Source organism: Ostrea edulis, chromosome 6 (assembly GCF_947568905.1).
Source record: "Ostrea edulis chromosome 6, xbOstEdul1.1, whole genome shotgun sequence".
NCBI classification, from domain to species: Eukaryota; Metazoa; Mollusca; class Bivalvia; order Ostreida; family Ostreidae; genus Ostrea; species Ostrea edulis.
The window spans coordinates 5,149,026-5,169,685 of NC_079169.1; the positions used below are offsets into that span (position 1 = coordinate 5,149,026).

Here is a 20,660-nt window from a genome sequence, read left to right on the forward strand (position 1 = left end):
CGAAACAGAAATCAAGAACATGATCAGATAGGATAAGTCTCAATACTAAAAGGACATGTTTATTCATATTCATGACTTGTCACAGGCGTTTAAAGAAATAGTAGGTGAAATACAAGCTAAATCTGTCCTAGCAGGACAAATACTCCCCACAGGGCACATTGGATGGTGGGAAATAGTGAATTTGTGCTCATTGAAGAATAAACACATCCTTTTGACATGAAGATAGTTGAGATATTCTGCAGTTGTGTGTTACTCAGAATATTGAAGATATGCTTAATGTAATTCCTGAATAATATTACAGGAATAACTACTATTCAGTTACATGAGCCAGAAAACAACACATCTTTTATTCCCAAAATCATCCATTGACAGATGGACAGACAATGGACTGATGATTCCATTATACCCTCTCCTAAAGTATCCCAGTAGTCTCTGAAAGATCAAATCATTACAAAACCTATAAGAAAATGACTAAGTCAATGAAGTTGAAAAAACACCTGAGCTGAAAGCTCAAATGAGCTTTTCTGATCGCCTGTTGTCCTTCTGTCTCTCTGCAAACTTTTTACATTTTGGACTTCTACAGAACCACTGGGTCAGAAAAGCTTATATTTACACGAAAGCTTCCTGACATAGTGCAGACTCAAGTTTGTTAAAGTAATGGTCCCAAGGGGTATGATGGGGCCACAATAGGGGATCAAAGTTTAACATAGAAATATATAGAGAAAATCTTTAAAAACCGTCTCAAGAACTACTGGGCCAAGAAAGTTGAAATTTACATAACAGCTTCCTGACATAGTGTAGATTCAAGTTTACTAAAATAATGGTCCTCGGGGTAGATGATCAAAGTTTTACATACAAATATAAAGGGAAAATCATTTTAAAAAAATCTTCTGAAAAATCACCAGCCAGAAAAGTTTACATTCACATGAAAGCTTCCTGACAGTCCAAATGCAAGTTTGAAAAAACCATAGCCCCCAGGAGTAGGTTGGGGCCACATTAGGGATCAAAGTTTTACATGCGAATATATAGGAAACATCTTTAGATATGAGCCAAGGTGACTCAGGTGAGCGATGTGGCCCATAGGTCTCTTGTTAAATATGCTCTGGACATTGAGAACAATGGAAGAAAAATATCCATAACTTCCTTGAATATTAAAATATCTCAATCATAATAGCAGGTGCACAACTTCATTATTTATATAAGATATACATAATGTTTTAAATGAAATCTGTTCATTGGTGTTAAAGATATCCTCTAGACAAATGATGTCTACAGACAGACGGACGAGGTGATTCCAGTATATCCCCCCTAACTTCGTATGCCAGGGTATAAATATGCTGTCAATCATCATACTTTCATATATTCTATCACAGTTTGAATCATATTGCTGGCAAATTTTCTAAATTGTCATTGTCTTCAACATCATCTTCATCTTCATCTTCCCACTCACTTGTGAATCCCCTGGTCAGACGTTTTACTACTTAATCAATGCTGAGGTTCAGTTTCGGGAAATCATCATATTTTAATGGCACATGTCCAATTTTATTGAAACCATCACATGCTCTGCAAGGGGTATGATGAAATGGCCTCAACGTTCTAAGTTCTTTGTACATGCATGTTTGGTCGGCCTCCGTGACTACTTTCGCATGTCTCCCACTTTTTGGTTTTAAAAGAATGCTGTTATCAAAGTTAGTATATATTTCATTTATTGCATCAGCTGATCGTGTTACCCGAGATATGGATTGCTCAGTTTTATTTGCACTCAAGTGACTTAATTAACTGCTTTTGGTGACAAACACTATGCTCTTGTACCAAGTCACTTTCAACATTTTTTTTCCAATTTCTCCACAATTGGGAAATGACCCTTTCAAAACTCTAATCCTTTGAAGGGGAGACAAAAAGTGCTGACACTTCAATATGTAGTCGATGTTTTCTACCATGTACTTACTTAGAGCCGAATGTGAAAAGAAGAATGGTAGTGAATACTGGCAATTCAAGAATACCCTGTTCAAGTCACCCTCTTTGGCAGTGTCATTCATTTCAAGCAAATGTTAGTACTAATGGCAAAGTTGCAGGGAATAGTTAAACAGCACATCATCTCCTTTTTCTGATCACCTAGCAGATCTCTTGGTTTACAATGTTCAGTGTTAACTTTGCAGTATCCATAATGCTCAATGAAATCACCAATTAAACCGAAGAGTTGTTCCTTTATCTCATCATCTGTTTTCTCCTCTGTGCATGTCAGAAGGTCAATTTCTGGTTTGCTCTCATTCACTTTCATCTTCAAATATTCCATGAATTGCTCCTTAATAAGAGCCTCACCCACAAGCATGAGGAAATCATGAGGAGGTCTAAAATTTCCTTACACGGTTCCATTTACATTTGATCTGTGTAATACCGTTTTGAAGAAATTGAGTGTTCCTGGAGTGTTTTTAGAATTGTAGAACGTTTGTAGCATTTCTGAAAAATATATATTATGTCAATAAACAATAAAGGTAATATTGTAAGATAGGAAAACCCAATGAATGCATGCATACATGATGCACTTACAATTTCACATCTGATATACTCTTATATTCTAAATATTTCTGAATGACGAAAGGCCCATGGGCCACATCGATCACCTGAGTCACATAAAGATTTTTCCTATATAATTGAAAGTAAAACTTTGATCCCATTTTGTAGACCCATCCTACCCCTTTACAAAGGGCAATGAAGTTTCAGATGTAGGTCACAGTTACATGTTATCTTAACAGCACGTGGAAGGAAAAACTGAGGCTGACATGAATGTCAATAATTCATCCTAATCATTATTAAGACCAACTTTATGATACCTACTTCCAAAAAGTCCTGTTTTCTGTGCCATAGTTCACAAACTATTGGGTACAAGTCTTCACATCGTTTCTTTGGTGTTACTTATAATGTACGCAAGTTTTTAGCTTCCTGCAGTCTGATCCGTGTTAACAGATCACCACCTACCACCACCTTGTGTTTTCTCAGAAGTGTAACATCACCTGAACAAGATAATAATACAAATAATGCTCCATTTATAGAAATATAATTCATTAGTTCATTGACCGTTTCACACAGGTTGCTTAATTTACATATATCAAAGCCTTGATCAATTGTTTTGTTTGTTGGTTTTTTTTTTTTGCAAAATTCCCATATGAGATTGAACATTACTTTCTGTATGAATAGTTTTCATGCAAGGTGAAGATAACGAACAGTGATCAATCTCATAACTCCTACAAGCAATACAAAATAGATAGTTGGGCAAACATAATTCTTACCAAATGCTTTGGTATACATCTCAACTAACTGACCCTCATATCCATCCATGATTGCTAAGCAATCCTCATGCTTAGCCTCATTCTTGAACATAACAGGTAATGGATATAATTTTGAAGCTTTTGACATCTTTTCTGTGTATTCATGTGGAATATGATCTGGTATTAGCCTCTTCAAGTGTTCAAATGCAGGAAATGTGCACAGAATCCTAACCAGTAAAACACAGTAAGAATATTTCAGTCTTCCGCACTGTGGACTATCTGAAGCAAGGAGAACACTTTTTGCTGACAATGTTCTAATATCAACCTTTGGGTTGTCATTGTTCATGTCTATTGTGGCTATGCGTGGAAATATTATGTTCGAAGTGAAAAGATGGAGGTCTTTATTTCTGTTACCAGCAGTTAATTGTGAAGCTTTTACATACACATCCAGATTGTCACCTTTGAAAGAGAAACAACATTGTAAGTAAGTATGGCAAGCACAATTTTTTTTTTAACTTTACAGATATCTTATAAACTTTATCAAATACTTATATCTGTATCAACAAAAGTAACTCCAACTCCTTTTTCTAAAATCACTGCCTTTTTACAAAATGATCAGTTCATTATGCATGAAAACTGTCATTATGTCATGCATGACCATGATGACCCTGGTCAGATCTTGAATTGACCTCTAATGTGTTATCAAATTGTGTTCTGTAGATGCTGGTGATATTTCTCTGTAAAACCTGTCTGATCTTAAAACTTTCAATGGTATCTCAGCAGTTTAGTTTCAGCTATCATGTCAGATATGATTTGACAACTAACCTGTCACCTTCACTAGTGGGTTTGACTGCAAATCTTTAATAATCAGGTCTTGGTAAGAATCGCCTAAATTTTCTTGAAATTTCAGCCTTCTATGAGATGATAGTACAATACCTAAGTGATTGAACCTTGTCTGACCCTGTAACATAAAAAAAGGAAGAGGCCCATGGGCCACATCGCTCACCTGAGTCACCTTGGTCCATATCAGAAGATTTTCCATATCTATTTGCATGTAAAACCGTAGTCCCTATTATGGCCCCAAACCTACCCCTGGAGGCCATGGTTTTTGCAAACTTGAATCTACACTATGTCAGAAAGCTTTCATGTAAATGTGAACTTCTTTGGCCCAATGGTTCTTGAGAAGAAGATTTTTAAAGATTTCCCCTATATATTTGTATGTAAAACTTTGATCCCCTATTGTGGCCCCATCCTACCCCAGGGGGCCATGATTTTAACAAACCTGAATCTGCAATATATCAGAAAGCTTTCATATAAATCTCAGCTTTTCTGGCTTAGTGGTTCTGGGAAGAAGATTTTTAAAGATTTTTCCTATATATTTGTATGTAAAACTTTGACCAGTGCTCGAGCGATAATGTGTCATTGACAAAGGATTAAAAATACAATTTATTGCAAAAAGGGATTTTCGCCAATGGCGAATTTTTTTCAAAAATCCCTTTTTGCAATAAATTGTATTTTTAATCCTTTGTCAATGACACATTATCGCCTGTTTGTTTATGCAGTCAAAATCAGTTTATTCAGTCAACGCGTGCGACCGGAAATCTTGCGTCGCTCCAGTGCACACAGAGCTGGTCACAGCCTCAGGTAATTTATGGCTGTAAAAAAGTCGGTGATTATGTAATAAAGTACATCGGACAGCTGTTTACCCTGCTGTGGTCAATTGTTTAACATTTAGTCTTATTCATTATCGTGTTATCATCTCCACATTAATGTCAATTCTTAACCAGAGAACCGACCGGTAATTAAATTGGCCGTATTATTGTCTATAATGTATATATGAATACATCAATTGTTTGTTTTTGCGGCCAAACTCGTTGATTACAAGATTTTAATGTGTTTGATTTTAGTTCGAATATTTCTTAAACAATGCGGTCGGTCACCATTCATATGGACATAGCAATTTTAATAAATAATTTTCTTTGAAGTTCGGTGCGCAACAGTATAAAAATGCTAATCTCATAAGACTATGCACCCCATTCTATTTTGATACTAAACTTGTAGCTTCTGACCCTAGTCAGTCTAAAATTAAAAAAAATATCTATGTTTGGCTTTACAGTCAACCCCACCTGCTCAAACATCTGATTCTGTCCAAATTGCAAAATCTTCCATACAAAAACGGAAATTTGATAGGGAATGGTTGAGATACGACTCTAAATTGGGCTTGATGTTTTGTGACATCTGCATTTCGGCCAATGTACACAATGTTTTCACTGAGGGGTGTAGCATCATGAAGCTTTATATTTATATGATTTATTACCTGAATTTTGATTTCCATAATAGAATTTATCAAACAAATCAACTTCTTATTATTTCAGAAAGAAATGTTTAGGTATGGTAGCTGGATATGATTAAGTAATGTAACTGATTAAAAATGCTAAAATAAGTGTAATGAATAAAATAATATATAATATGATGGAAATAATTGTAAAGCATGTGATTATTTGTGCAGCGCCACTCCCCGAAAAAGTGGCGAAAGGGAATTCTGGTCCAGTGGGAGCACTGACTTTGACCCCCTATAGTGGCCCCATCCGACCCCCGGGGGCCATGATCTTAACAATTTATAATCTGCACTATATCAGGAAGCTTTCATATAAATCTCAGCTTTTCTGGCTCAGTGGTTCTTGAGAAGAAGATTTTAAAAGATTTTTCCTATAAATTTGTATGTAAAACTTTGATGCCCCCCTTGAGGCCCCATCCAATCCCCGGGGTACACGATTTTAACAAACTTGAATCTGCACTATATCAACAACAAAAAAACGAGAGAAAAAAAACAACCAAAAAAAAAATTGACCCCCTATTCTGGCCCCATCCAATTCCCGGGGGCCATGATTTTAACAATTTAGAATCTGTACTATATCAGGAAACTTTCATATAAATCTCAGCTTTTCTGGCTCAGTGGTTCTTGGGAAGAAGATTTTTAAAGATTTTTCCTATATATTTGTATGTAAAACTTTGACCCCTATTGTGGCCCCATCCGACCCCCGGGGGCCATGATCTTAACAATTTATAATCTGCACTATATCAGGAAGCTTTCATATAAATCTCAGCTTTTCTGGCTCAGTGGTTCTTGAGAAGAAGATTTTAAAAGATTTTTCCTATAAATTTGTATGTAAAACTTTGATGCCCCCTTGAGGCCCCATCCAATCCCCGGGGTACACGATTTTAACAAACTTGAATCTGCACTATATCAACAACAAAAAAACGAGAGAAAAAAACAACCAAAAAAAAAATTTGACCCCCTATTCTGGCCCCATCCAATTCCCGGGTCCATGATTTTAACAATTTAGAATCTGTACTATATCAGAAAGCTTTCATATAAATCTCAGCTTTTCTGGCTCAGTGGTTCTTGAGAAGAAGATTTTTAAAGATTTTTCCTATATATTTGTATGTAAAACTTTGATCCCCTATTGTGGCCCCATCCGACCCCCGGGGGCCATGATTTTAACAATTTAGAATCTGCATTATATAAGGAAGCTTTCATATAAATCTCAGCTTTTCTGGCTCAGTGGTTCTTGAGAAGAAGATTTTTAAAGATTTTTCCTATATATTTGTATGTAAAACTTTGATCCCCTATTGTGGCCCCATCCGACCCCCGGGGGCCATGATTTTAACAATTTAGAATCTGCATTATATAAGGAAGCTTTCATATAAATCTCAGCTTTTCTGGCTCAGTGGTTCTTGAGAAGAAGATTTTTAAAGATTTTTCCTATATATTTGTATGTAAAACTTTTATCCCCTATTGTGGCCCCATCTGACCCCCGGGGCCATGATTTTAACAATTTAGAATCTTCACTACCTAATAAAGCTTATCTATAAATTTCATCTTTTCTGGCCCAGTGGTTCTTGAGAAGAAGATTTTTTAATGACCCTACCCTATTTTTACCTTTTCTTGATTATCTCCCCTTGGAAATTGGCCTGGCCCTTTATTTTAATAATTTAGAATTCCCTTTACCTAAGGATGTTTTGTGCTAACTTTGGTTGAAATTAGCCCAGTGGTTGTTGAGAAGAAGTTGAAAATGTGAAAAGTTTACAGACGGACAGACGGACGGACGGACGCCGGAATACGGGTGATCAGAAAAGCTCACTTGAGCTTTCAGCTCAGGTGAGCTAAAAATCATATCTATTTTATAATTTACTTTATGTTTTATATCAATGCCTTGAAATCACAATTTCTATGTGGAATGGGAATGCCAATTGAGTACATGCATGTTTTATAGGTGTAAAATAATATAAAATTATCTGAAGAAAAAATTAACATTTACATTTGGTTTAAAAGAGTCATTAACCTGAATCACAATAGATATACTTCAAAATGAAAATATTTTTAATAATTAAAACAACAATGCAACAAATAATGTGCATCTTTTAATCGGTTTAATACCTGAATAAAATAAGCAACATAGTAACAATTCAACAAAGAACAAACAAACAAACTACAAGGGAAACAAATTTACTGCCTTCATTTCCTTAGAGGATTTAATTATAGATGTAAATCATTTGAGTTAATGGATACTACTTTAATATGATGCCCTTAAATCTAATAAATTTAGGAGTAAATAACATATATTTACCCTTTAATAATTTTTTTCATTATTAAACTTGCAAATTATAGTGTTAGGAATAAATTCTTTATATAGGCTTTGACGCTTCTACTTCATGATATAATGTAAAATACAAGCATAGTGCAAATATTTAATAATCATCAGAAATAAGTGGCAGTGCCTATTTCCCAAGAAATTTAAATAAAAAGTAATGAGTAAAAAATAAAACGAGAGGCTCCCCAGGGACTGAATCACTCAGTTTAATGGCTAAAATTTTTACATCTGTTTGATAGGTGATGTTTTATTTCAAACATTGCTACATTAAAAAAAATATTTCATTTAATTCTACCCAGTAATATAAGAGAAAACAATCTTCAAACTTGTAAAATAAAATTTTTCTAAGAATCTGCATAAGGGACCATATGGTCAACAGAAGTAATTCCCACATCCTGCTCCTAGTCTCCCACTGAAAAAATTCCCTCCCTCTTTGGTCCAGGGTTCCTGACACCCCCCCCCCCTTCAACAGATCGTCAACGGATCATTTTCACACTTTCAGTAAACATGATATTAGTCTGTCATGCTGAGCGATATATAACCAACCCCATATTCACTGTTTTAAGATATTTGCAAAAAACTGCTCTGATTTTAAAATGATCCCTAATCCCTAAAATGATCCCCAATACAGTCTCTAAATAATTTCACCATTAAAATTCAAACATGCACAAAAGAAATACAAAACAAACCTAAATCAAATGTAACTTAGAATTTCATTTTGTATACCTACCCTATCATCAAGTCCTCCTCTGCCACAATAGCTGAAGTCATCTTATGGAATGTTGTGAGATTCTGACTCCTGTGCTTCATAGCTAATACTGGAATCAGGGATTTGTCTACCTTGTCTGAATTAGGTACTGATATTGCCAAAAACACTTGTAATAGAAAAGGCAATCTACAAAATACAAAAATAATGCATAAATTCACATGACATATAAATATACCAGGCCCCTAAAAGTCTTGATACCTCTGTAAAAATACACCCCCTTTCAGAAATGTACCTGTATACATACATAAAAATTTAAGATAAAGAATGGCACAATGATAATTCAATCATTTGACTTTGAGTTCAAAAGTTTAAAAAGGTACATGCGACTTTAGGTTTATATAGTGGGGGGAAAAATAGGGTAGGAAAGTTAGCAACCCCCCTCCCCCAATCATTTCATATAGTTACACAATTTAGTAGGGGCCCATTCGCCCATGGCCCCTAAAATTTGGGCTGGCTACCAGAAATTAGACCATCTAGTTTTAGTTGTTTGTATCAGTATATAATTCTTTTTTTAAGAAATAGGAAACACAAAGTTAATTTAAAATATTTTATCTTTTCTCCATTTCATGGATAATATGCACAATTCTGTCATGGGTCACTATATAGATCTGGTTTGATCCTTTAAAACACAAGACGGGTGCAAATGGTGCAGGTTTAGAAGTTAAGGAAAAGCTCTGAGACCTTAATGTCTGTAGAATTTCATTTTGAGGCAATTTAATGTCCTCTTTCTCAATCATGAACATCTCTTTCAAGACTGATAAAGTTTTATCAGTACATGACATGTCAGCTGTTCCTGTGGATGCCATTGTTTGGGCATCATAAGAGTGATCAAAATGAATATGTGCAACACCATCATCTTTTGTCTGATCAGTGGTCACTGATAACCTATTGGATACATTTAAAATTTGTGGTTCCTGTTGTTCAGAGTAAGTTGCTGACGCTGATACAGGTAAAAGCTTTAGCTGTTTCCTTGATCTACCACGCACAGTCTCAAGATGGTCTTTATTTGCAGATTTAGGGGTAAGTGGTGATAATATACCTAAATAAAATTGAATACTTAATATTTTATTGGCACAAACTCATAAAAAAAGTTAAGACAAATGTTACAAATATAATGAACATGGGTTTACATTACTCAATTAACATGATGATTAAAACAACATTAACAATATGTGTGTATATATCTATAGTAGACTCCTCCTAATATCCGAACAGTTTGATTATGAAAGAAGACAATCTGAGAATTCTATATGATTTATGGAATGGTTTAGTAAAAAAGACATGTTGACCATATTTTTCTTATTTTAGTTACTATATTTGATATTTTCTCATTAAAGTAACTCTTTGATTGTCAAGAAGATTTGCATTTTAGAAGAAGGGCTGAGGCTATCCGCATGACAGTCGTGCCAATAACCCAGATTATCCCCACGATGACACGCTGATTGCAATACTGTAAACTTTTAATAATAATAACTTTATTGCGAAAGACATACATCTTATAGCATTATAACAAAATTGAACATGGATAATAATTACAAAGCTGAAAATAAATGGCCAATTCTTACAAAGACATCTAGCATACAATATTATATAGTAAATACAATAGTATAATGATAGTAAAAAAGGAGAATGACGATATAAATTACATATTATGGACTGTTCTTAGTTAAAGAGCTTTACAAATAAATTTCTCCAAGTTACAGAGTTCTTTAACATTGTTCACACTTAATAGTTGTATAAATTTGAACATAGATGGTGTACTCCAGTAATACTTTTTCACTATTTTAGCTCTAATCTGGCAATATACAGGACAGACTAACAAAAAGTGGTATTAGTTAGTTATAGTTATTCGCACAACAAAGACAATTTAAAATTGGGGGCCTCAAGGCAGCACCCAGGCCTCAGACCCTCTGCTTCATATGAAGTTGCGCCCCCTAACTGCTATTCCTGGATCTGCCCCTGCAAACAAAATAAGGAGGATGGGGGGAAGGGGGGGGGGGTAAACATCCCCTCCAATCTTGTGAACAACACCCCTAACCTCTATAAATATAAACCGAATATCATTTATTTTATCGAGTACTTTGGGATATATCTGCATGGGTTCTATGGGGGTATTCCTGGGGTTCTATGGAGTAAAAAGATAATTAAACAATGAACCCTCAATCAAATATTTAGAACTTGATGTTGTTTAAAATTCAATCTTATTTGCATATTACATTACCTCTCTATCTCTCTCTCCAAGAGTTGCATTGGGGCTATCTCTCTTATATGTCGTGCTAACTGACTGTCGTGTGGATTGATTGATTGAATATTGTTTAAAGTCCCTCTCGATAATATTTCACTCATATGGAGACGTCACCACTGGATATGTCGTGCAAATAGTTAAGAGTGAATATAATTGGCACGACCGTCGTGCCAATAGACACTCCCTAAAAGAAAATGTTTCTCATTTTCTTTTTGTTTTCATAATTTTCATTTTGTTTTCATAATTTGAGTTACATACCCCTCTTATATGATGCACCACCAGAACTTGTGTATGACAAGGCTGATGTTTTTGCCTGTTCTGCAAACTCAAAATATTTGACGGTCTTTGAATAACAGTTCCGGCATAATCCTGCGTTAGCTTGGAATAGATCACGTGATATCACATCTCCAACAACAGTTTTAAGCTTTTCACTAAAGTTTTCATTCTTTAATTTGCGGCTGTTCAGCTTATAAGTTGTAACGTTTTTGGCAAAACACACAAAACAAGTCTATATTTTCCAATTTTACCGGCGTACTCATGGCACAAGTAACATCATGCACATTGCCATACTTAGATCATGTGATCGATATATTATCACGTGGGTTACGGACTATTTTCTAGGAGTTGACAGATATATAAGGGAGAGAAAGGACCGATAACTCTGTGGAAGAGAATGCTGTCCCCTGCCACCAGTATTGAGTACGCGTGAGTGGATAGGTTGTACCACTTAAATTCGTAAGTTATCTCATGTTCTTCCATGCCGTTGTCTGAAGTCGAAATCAACCGTCTTTACGACGCTCTAACTCCAGTCTCAATGGGGATCTGGGTTAGAGTAGCCCTCTGTACCCCGTGCTTGTCGTAATAGGCGACTAAATGGGGCGGTCCTTCAGATGAGACCGAATAAACCGAGGCCTCGTGTCGCAGCATGTGTTGCACGATAAAGATCCCTCCTTGCTCATGCAATGGCCATAAGTGCCGAGCATAGGCCTAAATTTTGCAGCCCTTCACCGGCAGTGGTGACGTCTCCATATAAGTGAAATATTCTCGGGAGGGACGTAAAAAAATATTCAATCAATCAATCAGCTGCTCCCAAAACACAGGGTATTGAGTCTCATTCTATACAATCATTTGAGTGATTCGATGAGTTTCAATTGAAACCGTTGATGATTTGCAATTTGTCTTTATCTTTCAGAACAAAAGCCTGGTGCTAAATCATTTACAAAGAAAAGAAAATACAGAAAAGCTTCCCGTATTCAAAGTGAAAGTAACAGAAATTAGTTTACTTTTAATGAGGACATTATTGATAACTTGTCTACCATTCTTAGTGATGAACCACCGATTTCCGTCACTGATGAAATTGGAAGAGAAACTACAGAAAGAATTTTTTTTATTAGAATCGCCTATGGTAGCCCAGGAAAACAGTCAAGGAGTACATGTACGCCGAAGAATCTGCTAAATCAGAAGTGTTGCCATATTCGTCAAACATTCAAGGATAGATGCATGGCGTTGCAAGCCATACAGTAGGCCGGTGTCTGTAACCGTAGGATCTATGACCCATCCCTTTTTCTATATTGAAAAAGTTATTTTCTTCATTTTCAATCTTACTAGAGAATAACTATTTCAATATGATAAAGCCAACCGGTCGCGGTAGCTCAGTAGTAGAGTGTTCGCTTAGTAACCGAGAGGTCGTAAGTTCGACTCCCGCTCGTTCCATGGCTACGTCAAACATAAGACGCTTAGATGATAACAAGCCTTTGTCATGTACAAGATCATGAGATATTGTCTTTACAGCACTCAATGAAATTTGTTTGGGAAAGAAAAAGTTTGAGATTTAGGGGCGCAATGCTGCCGGTAGGATACAAATGTATATGGCCGAATTTTCAAACTACATGGTACATATACATGTGTAAATGGTAATCTGGAAAAGCTAAAGATGGTTATTTCAACGAAATGCTATTTGAGAAATTTTAGAACCTTTTTCCCCAAACAATTTGGGTATTTTTTAAAACCACTAATTCACCATTCTAAGTATTCTTTATTTTTCGAAATCTGAGAGTTTGGCGTCCAATACAATATAATGAGTTGCTATAACATAATGGTAAATTTAATAATCTATGCCCATTTCAGTAAAACGAATTAAGAATATAAAAGTATTAATCGTGGGTATTGAGCATTATTTGATCACATGACGTGGGGAAATGGGCGATTATGTTTTGGTACGGATGGTCGATTTTACACGTTTAGTAATTGCTTTTAAAATAGTAGTAGGCATGAGTGGACAAATTATTTCTATAGATATGACATTTGAAGTTTATTTATAATTGTCATCCACCCACCAACCCCTTTTCAGGTTATACTTAACTTCAGTATGTGCTATATAACCATGCTTTGTTTTTAACAGTTAAAAGTTTGTTCTTTTCTGTGGATTTAATTGGTTGTACGGAGTTTAAATTCGTATTCAGGAAAATGCATTGCGAATATTCAGACACCACAGAGTCGTCCACTTCTGCTTCATACTTAGATATTTTATTGAAAGTAGATATTAACGGTAAACTGACAACACAACTGTATGACAAACGGGATGATTTCGGCTTCTCCATCGTCAACTTCCCAAATTAATGTAACACTATTTCAATTGATTCGATACGCGAAAGCTTGTTCTGCGTATAGTCAGTTTTTAAATCGAAGCAACCTACTGACAAACAAGTTGATGGTACTGGGGTTTCAAGAGTCTCGATTGAAGTCAGCATTTCGCAAATTCTATGATCATTATAACGACCTAGTTCGTCAATACAACCTATCATAAGGTCAAATGCTGTCTGACGTGTTACATACCGATTGTTAGGCCGTTCTTGGCACACTGATTTTGACTACGGATAACTCCGTTTACCTGATCAGGATATAGAGCTCACGGCGGGTGTGACCGGTCAACAGGGGATGCTTACTCCTCCTAGGCACCTGATCCCAACTCTGGTGTGTCCAGGGGTCCGTGTTTGCCCTACTATCTATTTTGTATTATATCCTGATCAGGTAAACGGAGTTATCCGTAGTCAAAATCAAAAGGATTGGGAACATTACAACATTTCATGCAGCATAACAATTAACAGGTAGAATGTACAATGATTAGGCGTTTCTTCTGTTTTATGAACTGAAAAAATATTTTTATTAGTTTGCAGAAACAAATTAACATTACTGCATAATAACAATTTCATATCAATATTGACCAAATTCAAGCAAGGGAAGGCGATTAAAAAGACTATTTCTCGCTCTAGGGTAATTTTTACAATCGAAAAAGAGATTATGTACATCTCGTTAATATGTCCACATGTACAAAACGGAGAATGGGTAATATTTCGTTCATAAAGATCATAATGAAATATACAGTTGTGTCTTAGCTTTTGTATGATTAAAGTTAATGTATCGTTTTCCAAAAGAGTAAGGAATTACGTCTGTGGGATTTACTGTTGCAAGACGAAAATTACTTTGAGTACACTGTATGTATTGTACTGACACGAAAGACTAGGTTTCTGTACGTCAGTTTATTCAATTAGTAAAACGCTGTAACAAAAATAAATAATACACAATTACATAAAGAAATTCAGAGTAACTTACAATAAAGTTATGCACTCACGATTAACAAATAATGAGTATTTTAAGAATATGAAAAGTTGTATAAACAATTAACTTCACATTATACCAATTAATTATGTAGTATTCAAAAAATATAAATACTAGTATGACTATAAAGTAATATCGAATAAAAGGAAATGATTACTTTTACTACATATATCTCACAAACAATGGTTGACTATGCACGAACTATTTCCCGCCAAACAGGTACATTGTTTACCTACACTTACATCCAAACAGATAAATACTGCATGTCATAAATAAATGAAAATATAATAAAAACTTACAATGTGGGACTACAGGATACGATGAAGGGTTGCACTCTGTACAAGGTGTGGTGGCATCTTTGCCGTACGCGGTGCGCGTGGAGACTTCTGTCTCTGAGCATCTATATCGACTGACAAATCTGATTGTACTAACTGGAGAGTTTAAGACAAGGGCAGTAACTCATGGAAAGTTCTACTTATGAGTAATTCGTACGTAAAAATATTTGTGTTACACAACATGTATAGTTGAATATAATGAATTATTAGTTAATGAAAAACCTTCATTAACTACAGTTACGTGTAAAATATGATTTAATTGTATGATGTAAATGTGCTTTTATTATTCATTTGTTTGACAGTTATTTTTTGCAATGATGAAGAATACGAAGCAGTTATAATTGAACTGCAAGGGAAGTAAACCGTGGCAACAAAACATTAAAAATCAGTACAACGGTTGTTCTTCTTGACCTGTTGATTTGATGATTGAGGTGTGGGCTTTGTTTTTGTTTGTTTTGTTTGATGACAATCTCACATATTTTATAAGCAATACAAAATAAAGTTGGGCAAACACGGACGCCTGCATACACCAGATATGGGATCAGGTGCCTAGGAGGAGTAAGCATCTCCTATCGACCGGTCATACCCGCAGTGATCCCTATATCTTGATCAGGTAAATGAGACAATCCGCAGTCAGAATCAGTGTGCTAAGAACAATACAGAGATTCATTGCTGGATCCACTAAATGCTCTACCAAATCCCCATCTTTGGTCTTCACGAAAATATTAACTGCTCTGAAGGAGAAATGTCATACCTACTGAGCTAAAATATATGCCAGAGGTGGTGTAAATCAAATGTGGATTCTAAAATAAAACCAATTTCAGTGAAATCACAAAAACTTTTCTCAAATCAACAACACTACTCTGATTCTACGCACAAGTACATTGTACTTTAAAGTTGATATTAAAAGAGGTCGGAGTTTCTCATTGACAATAGGTGATCATGTCTTTCATATAAATTGTTAGACCGTTCTTTACACAATAGCCTGCCTCGATTCATACGCAGAACAAACTATTGCGTAGTAGTAGTAGTAGTACTACTACTACTACTACTACTACTACTACTACTAGTAGTAGTAGTAGTAGTTTTATTCAGGCAGAACAATCATTTTGTATAAAACATCATCAGAATAGAAATAAATAAATACACATGTCAATAGTATAAAACTTAGCATACCAGATGTTATCACAGTCATTTATCACAGTATTGTCATCACATACAAGATATTATCACTGCTGCATTATGTACATGTATCACAGTCTACCTAGGATAGCCCATTAAGGCAAAAGTATTATTGCTTATTTCCAATGGGGTCTTTGAGAAATTAAAAATATATCTATATCAATGAATAAATAAATTATAATTGGATGGCATGGAAGTGAAGTGTAAAATATTTTGGTAAATAAATGATATAGTGTGGCCTGAATAGAGTAAGACCAATGTACAATTAAAAACTTAAAATAAATAATAAAACGTGAATGAGGTTCAATTTGTATATTGAATCAGTTAAGAAATTCAAACACCATTTGCAGACTGAGGACAATGGAATATTGCTACATAAATAAGGAAAATTGACTAGGAAGAGGCTGAAATCATTATCGTTTGTCATAAAGTTGAGTTGTTACTTGCCATTAATATTTATTTTCAATAGAATATCTAAGTACGAAGCAGATGTGGAGGACTCTGTGGTGTCGTCGATATATCTAAATGTCGAGTGAAGGCCACGACGAGATTTTTTTCTTCTCATGTAGAAGCATTTAAATAACTCATGCCTAATAAGGACATAAAACAGGTCAGCTAAGAAAGGAGCACAATTCGTTCCCATGAGAATTCCAACAAAACTGATCATCAAAGACTACGAATATATTGTCAATGAAGAACTTCAGCATATTTTTTATTTCAACTTTAGAGAGTCCTTGGAATCAGAGTGGTGTTTAACCAAGTAATTTTTGGATCACTGATCACTCGATGAAAAGTGAAGATAACGAATAGTGATCAATCTCACAAGTCCACTAAGGAATGCAAAATAAAAAGTTGGGACAAACACGGACCCCTGGACATACCAGAGATGTGATACGGTGTCTAGAAGTAGTAAGCATCCCCTGTTGACCGGTCTCACAACGGCCGTGAGCTCTATGTCTTGATCAGTTAAACGGAGTAATCAAGTTAAAATTAGTGTGCGAAGAACGGCCTAACAATCGGTGTGAAACACAACAGACAGCATTTGACCCAATTATTGGTTGTACATATGTATTGGCAAACTAGATTATTAGGGTATAACGACTATAGAATTCAATATGAATATTTCCTTTTTCCATTTTTATTGAAGAAGCAACTACCTAGGATATCACAAAGTCTAATCCAGGTAGCGTTGAGGTAGCGCTCTCGCTTCTCACCGCTGCGACCCAAGTTCGATCCCCGTGATCGGTAAAGGTTGTGAGAGGGTATGGCGGTCGCCCGCTCGGACACGTGGGTTTCCTCCCACAAAAATGACCCCTTAGCGCAAACATCCGTTCATCAAAGGACCCCATTGGAAATAAGCTTGCGAGCTTTCATGGGTTAGCCTTGGTATTTATATATGTATGTTTGCATGTATGTAAATACCGAATAAACATTTTTTTAAATTTAGTCTTTAATTCATCGTGAGAAATGGTCTTGTAAAGCGTTGAAAAGTCATGCGTTTTGATGTTAATTTGAGCAAAGTTTTGAGGTTTCAAATTTATTCAAAATTCTTTAGAAGTTCTTTAGAATCCACATTTGATTTGTATCACATCTGGCATATGGTGTGGCACCATACATTTGAAGTTTCTCCTTCACAGCTGTTAATTAATGTTTTCGTTTGTAGCAAAGTTAGAGACTTGGAACAGCATTTACTGGATTCAGCAATGTACCGTATGTTTGTTTGTTGTAAGGGTTTTTATAAAGTCTAGGAATCTAGTATAGGTACGGTAACTCATATTCATGAAATGTGAAGATAACGAACAGTGATCAATCTCATAACTCCCATAAACAATACAAAATAGAGAGTTGGGCAAACACGGACCCCTGGACACACCAGAGGTGGGATCAGGTGCCTAGGTGGAGTAAGCATCCCCTGTCGACCGATCACACCCGCCGTGAGCCCTATATCCTGATCAGGTAAACGAAGTTATCCGTAGTCAAAATCAGTTTGCCAAGAACGGCCTTACAATCGGTATGTAACACGTCAGACAGCATTTGACCCAATGATAGGTTGTATTGACGAACTAGATCGTTATAACGACCATAGAATTTGCGAAATACTGACTTCAATCGAGACCGTTGAAACCCCAGTACCATCAACTTGTTTGTCAGTAGGTTGCCTCGATTTAAAAACTGACTATACGAAGAACAAGCTCTTGAGTATCGAATCAGTTGAGAGATATAAACACCATATGCAGGTAATAAGGGATTATTGCTACATAAATATGGGAAGTTGACGATCGAGAAGCTGAAATCATCCCGTTTGTCATACAGTTGAGTTGTCAGATTGCATTCATCCCATTGACTGCAATATTAAATGTGTCTAAAACCTGAAGCATGATTTTGACGAATATCATCTTGTGGAAGGGCGGTTGGAAATATGTAAACATGTAAATATGATTACCAAATGTTGAATTAATATCACGTTCGTTTAAAATACAGTTGTAATAAAGGTCCTTACAATCACAGACAATGTTGTTACACGCTTTGTCAGCTGGAACCAAAACATGTTCTTTATGTAACCTAACTAATTCTTATATACATGTAACTTCTGGTTTACTAAATGGAGAATGATGTATGGTACATATTTTTGTTTTGATGTGTCTAATACGGGATTTTAATATTCCTCTTATAGTTTCAATCCATTCTGACAATGTATCAAGTTCTTTTAATATCTAGCCTTCGTCTGGTATAGTCTTCGACAGAATTCATAATAGAGATGAAGTTCTGTCGCCAATTGAAAGACCGAGGTTCTCTGAATTTAGGACTTTTTCAGATAAGTACACTTCATAGCGGCTGACTAAATGAAATTCATTGTCTACAGATGGAATACTGAAGAGGTATTATTTGTCGAAATGCACATCTGGTGCATCAAAATTGGTACCGTATACTAAGTTTTAAATTCAATAAATGAACATCTACATTGGGCGCTTCTGAGAATGAAAATGTCTGCATTAAAATACGTATCTATAGATGACATCGTGGTATTGATATTATAGTTGATATTGATATAGTTGAAAAGGACAACTTGAAATCACTGTTTCCATCATCTAGGTTATCTTGAAACTTTGTACATACACGGAGAAGCTTTGTACAGACGCAGATATTTTGTCAGAGCGTGGTAACTGTTACTCAAACAATGACCACATAGTCTCGGCATAAACTACAGTACACCATTTTGATATAATTAATCAATAGGTAATGAAATTCAAGTTTAATTAATAGAGTTATTTACATATTTTATTTGATTTAGTGGCATCCATTAGACGTTTGCAGTAGGCGTTCTGTGCAAGTTTACCTGTCGTCAGGTATTTCTGCGTCTTAAACACAGCTGGCGTGTTAGTACAACCACCACAAATAACTGGAATTTCCAGAATCTCGCGCTGTATTATTAGCTCGGTGTCACAGGAGGTCTACAACGAAGACAAAATGACTTTAGCAGGACCTTGGAGCATTTTTGTTTGAAGCGTGTGAGGATAATGTCGCTATTAAAGTCATTCTATATAAAGAGAGCGTGCAATTAATGCCTATGTGTGTCATGCGCATTATTTCCTCCTTCTGTTGACGAATTAGGAAGTAGACATTACTACGCTTAGTGAATTCATGTTTTTAAATAAAAAATTGTGTTATCATTATTCTGTGAGTGATAGGTTGCAAGAGCATCTCATCAAGGTAAAACATTTTTCTAGGAAAAATATCGGACTGTATCGCTTAAAGTCATATTTATTTTCTAGACTTGTTTTAAATCTGTTATTAAAATTAGCTGGTTAACTATGTTCGGTAATTTTAACAAAAACTGACATACATATACAGGGGGGGGGGGGAGGGGGGCTACTCTTCCTAGACAACTAACCCCAAGATGCGTACAGGTGTTCGTGTTTGTCCTACTCTTAATTGTCTGAGGAGTTATGGGATTGATCACTGTTCGTTATCTTCACTTTTTCAGACTTCATTTTATTACGTATCAGTACTAGTGGGGACGGCCTAATTATTAGGATATTCACGTCACATCCGGGAATCCCGGGTTCAAATATCTGTCGCGACGCCCAGTCAAGCCCAAGATAGTAAAGCCCTTACCCAAGCGCCCGGCATTAGAAGTGAAAGTCACAGGGTCTTCTAAGACCTTAAAATCCGAGGTCCTGAGTGACAGTTAGCGTCAGAGCGATTAAGGACTCGCACCGCTACGGCTCTGAGAGCCATACATAGGTCGCACTTTGAAGCACTTCATCAGAAACTGCTATCGTCTCTACATGAAAGAAAAATATTCTTGCATAGGACGTTCAACAACAAAGAAAAATATTTATTGTGCAATACGAGTTAAGTTTAAATAGCCACCAAGGAATTGCCCACCAACTCCTGTAAATATTACGTGTAATACATATATTGTAAAGTACATTTCCATATTTTCCGGAGATTTTTTTCAAACATGTGAATATATCTGAAGATGTGAAATCAGATCAAAGTATAGAATGCCCAACCATGAAAATGCGTCAATAAAGCAAACATTATTTCATGTTGTTCATCAGTATTAAATTATATTGCACTAAT

General features: G+C 35.6%; 2 protein-coding genes across 2 annotated transcripts; both read right to left on the minus strand.

The window, feature by feature from the left end:
* Positions 1–48: 48 nt before the first annotated feature.
* On the minus strand, positions 49–4,659 carry LOC125646021 (uncharacterized). The gene is made up of 4 exons (XM_056141359.1): positions 4,095–4,659; positions 3,291–3,728; positions 2,839–3,014; positions 49–2,460 (listed from the first exon to the last, which is right to left on the minus strand). The coding sequence occupies exons 1-3, from the start codon at positions 4,321–4,323 to the stop codon at positions 2,917–2,919; spliced, it is 765 nt and encodes a 254-aa protein (XP_055997334.1). The 5' UTR covers positions 4,324–4,659; the 3' UTR covers positions 49–2,460; positions 2,839–2,916.
* Positions 4,660–9,241: 4,582 nt separating this feature from the next.
* LOC125645419 (uncharacterized) lies at positions 9,242–20,204 on the minus strand. Its single transcript, XM_056141146.1, has 6 exons — positions 20,190–20,204; positions 19,411–19,525; positions 14,856–14,987; positions 12,255–12,307; positions 11,197–11,446; positions 9,242–9,732 (listed from the first exon to the last, which is right to left on the minus strand). The coding sequence occupies exons 1-6, from the start codon at positions 20,202–20,204 to the stop codon at positions 9,242–9,244; spliced, it is 1,056 nt and encodes a 351-aa protein (XP_055997121.1).
* Positions 20,205–20,660: the final 456 nt, after the last annotated feature.